General features: G+C 34.4%; 1 protein-coding gene across 1 annotated transcript in view; it reads right to left on the reverse strand.

Annotated features, from left to right (window-relative positions):
* The window catches only part of LOC137633168 (iroquois-class homeodomain protein IRX-2-like), a 49236-nt gene extending 47066 nt beyond the window's left edge, over positions 1-2170 (reverse strand). The window contains 1 exon segment of the mRNA XM_068365325.1: positions 2106-2170. Within this exon segment, the coding sequence (XP_068221426.1) occupies positions 2106-2170 (65 nt within the window).
* Between the last annotated feature and the right edge of the window lie 590 nt (positions 2171-2760).

Genomic DNA, 2760 nt, shown 5'->3' on the forward strand with positions numbered 1-2760 from the left:
ATCAAGAAATGAATGAATAACAGAATGTTCGTCTGCAGGAATAGAAGGATAAGAAACGTTAAGAAAAATAACAGGAATTGATATATAGACTAATGTATGAATGAATGACGAATGACAAATGAAAGACATAGGGGAGACATAAGAGAAGTACGAGACAATTGATGCTGGGATCTTTCAATGCTACTTTCTTTAATTTTCTCTTTATTCCTTCTTTACTTTTAAGCAATTGAAAGAAAAATTAAAGATAAAAAAGTCAAAACAAAAACAACGTGAAACCAAATAATAAAACCATACTATATTTAATAATATAGAAAAAAAATACATATAGACAAGGAACGAAAAGAGCATCAATAATTTTGAACTAAAAAATAAATAAAAATATGTTTTAGGAAAAAAAGGGAGAAGAAAAACAGAAGAGAACAAAATGAAAGTGAATAGATAAGGAAGAAAATGAAAGCTAAAAACTAAATATAAAATCTTGAAAATACATTATTAGATGGGTAGGAAGAGAAAATTTTCGTTAAAACAATAATAATAATAATAATAATAATAATAATAATAATAATAATAATAATGAAAACCGAGCACTCTCTCAAAAAAAATATTATACAAATACATGATGAATATTGTCAAGAGTAGTAATGACTTACAATCTAAATTTTCAATATTCATAAAATTTATATACTCTCACTAAACACTTTAAAAGACCGCTGTCTCCTTTATAAAAAGATATCGCCCAGCAAAAAAAAAAAATACAAGTAAGTTTTTAAAATGTGAATTATCAGACACATTTCGTATACAAATCAATTTCAAGAGTAATCTTAAACCTTAAGCCTTATATCAAACCAAACCAAACTAGAGGGGCACTCGGTAGAGCGTAGACCTCCGCCGCGGCAGCTTATTTCTCGACCTTATGCTAAACCTTGACCTTGACCTTAACATGTATCAATTAGCGTGGATTTTCATTCACTCAAATATGTACCAAGTTTGAAGTCTCTGTGACAGCGCTGTCCAAACTAATGGGTGATTACGTGAATTGGACATTTTGCTTGACTGTCACCTTGACCTTTACCCTTGACCTTCCAAAATTCTATCACTTCAAGCTTTCTACTTACAGCTAATCCCTGCAATTTTCATTACTCTACGATTAAAATCGTGGCCAGGAAACAGTTCACAAACAAACACACAAACAGGGGTAAAACCTAAACACCTTCCAACTTCATTGGCGGAGTAATGATGTTAAGAATAAGCTTACCAAACAGAGATGAGGCGAACTCAAGTCTCCCAATGTTTACAGACACACGAGAACAAGATATGATAAGATAATGCCACGAATTAATCTCCCCAAGATTCATTGCATCTGTTGAAGAGATGAGCAACAATCTAAGATAAATTGTCGAGTCTCGAGATACTTAGCCACACTTCGCTTGGACGGGCACAGCTTAAATTTCTAGTGTGCTACCGACAGATTCCCGAAGCTAAACAAGGAGAAATCGGAGATACTGAAAGTCGGGCTGAGGAGTGACGAAATTATTATTATTATTATTATTATTATCATTATTATTATTGTTGTTGTTTCTGTTATTATTATTATTGTTGTTGTTGTTGTTGTGTAAGCAACAACCCTAGATGGAAAAGCAAAATTTCATATGCAAAAGGGCTCTAACAGGAAAAAATAGCCCAGTGAGGAAAGGAAATAAGGAAATGAATTATATAAGAGGTAATAAACCATTAAAATGAAATAACCAGGTGAATAAAGGAAACAAGGAAATAGATAAATTACACGAGAAGTAATGAACAATTAAAATAACATATTTTAAGAACAATAACAACCTCAAAATAGATCTTTCATAAATAAACTTTAAAAAGGGACTTATGTCAGCTTGCTCAACATAAAAACATTCGCTGCAAAGTTTGAACTTTTGAAGTTATACCGATTCAACTATTTGACTAGGAAGATCATCACGGGTAACTCTCTTGAAGGAGAGATAAATGGCAAACAAATAAATAAAGACAGGGATCTCTAGATGATTACCAGTGATTACCAGGCCCTTACATGAAATCCCATTGAGATTGTCCAAACAAATCATCGTTTCTTGGCTTACTTTTCAAAACCGACGTTGACTTCTTGTGTCACTTTGGGGTCAAAAACAGATTTTAACATAGCCATGTCGCCCTGATGGAAGTTCACCACGAAACGCGTTAGTTGTAGCACAATGAGATCGGGAGTTGTAACGGCTCTCTTGCCCACGTATCCTACCCTATCCCTTGTCCTTCGAGACAAAGTTAACTTTATTCGGGGAAGGATAACCATGGCTAGTTATTAACACGTCCCTGTTATATACACGATATCTCTCGGGATATCTGACTTCGATTTCTTGTGTTACTTTGGGGTCAAAAGATAAAAATTGATATTATTGCAAATTTCCCCTTTTCTTATTCTTCTTCTCTCTTCTTTATTGCCAGCCAAGCCTTCTATTTCTCTCGCTTTTCCTAATCCCTCAAGTATAGAGTGTTTGGTGCTGGCCAGGGAGTCTCTCTAACACATAACTCTTAAGGCTGGATTAGATCGACGTTGTTAGCGAGTGTCTTGTTTTGCAACCCAATCCCTTGACATAGCTACTCGTCGGTGATATTTCATTGCTAAGGATTTCGTCTTTCAACCGAATAACCCTTTTGGATTGTAGGTTCCTAATGGAGAGAGAGAGAGAGAGAGAGAGAGAGAGAGAGAGAGAGAGAGAGAGAGAGAGATTGGTAATT

This window comes from Palaemon carinicauda, chromosome 42 (genome assembly GCF_036898095.1).
Source record: "Palaemon carinicauda isolate YSFRI2023 chromosome 42, ASM3689809v2, whole genome shotgun sequence".
Classification (NCBI taxonomy): domain Eukaryota; kingdom Metazoa; phylum Arthropoda; class Malacostraca; order Decapoda; family Palaemonidae; genus Palaemon; species Palaemon carinicauda.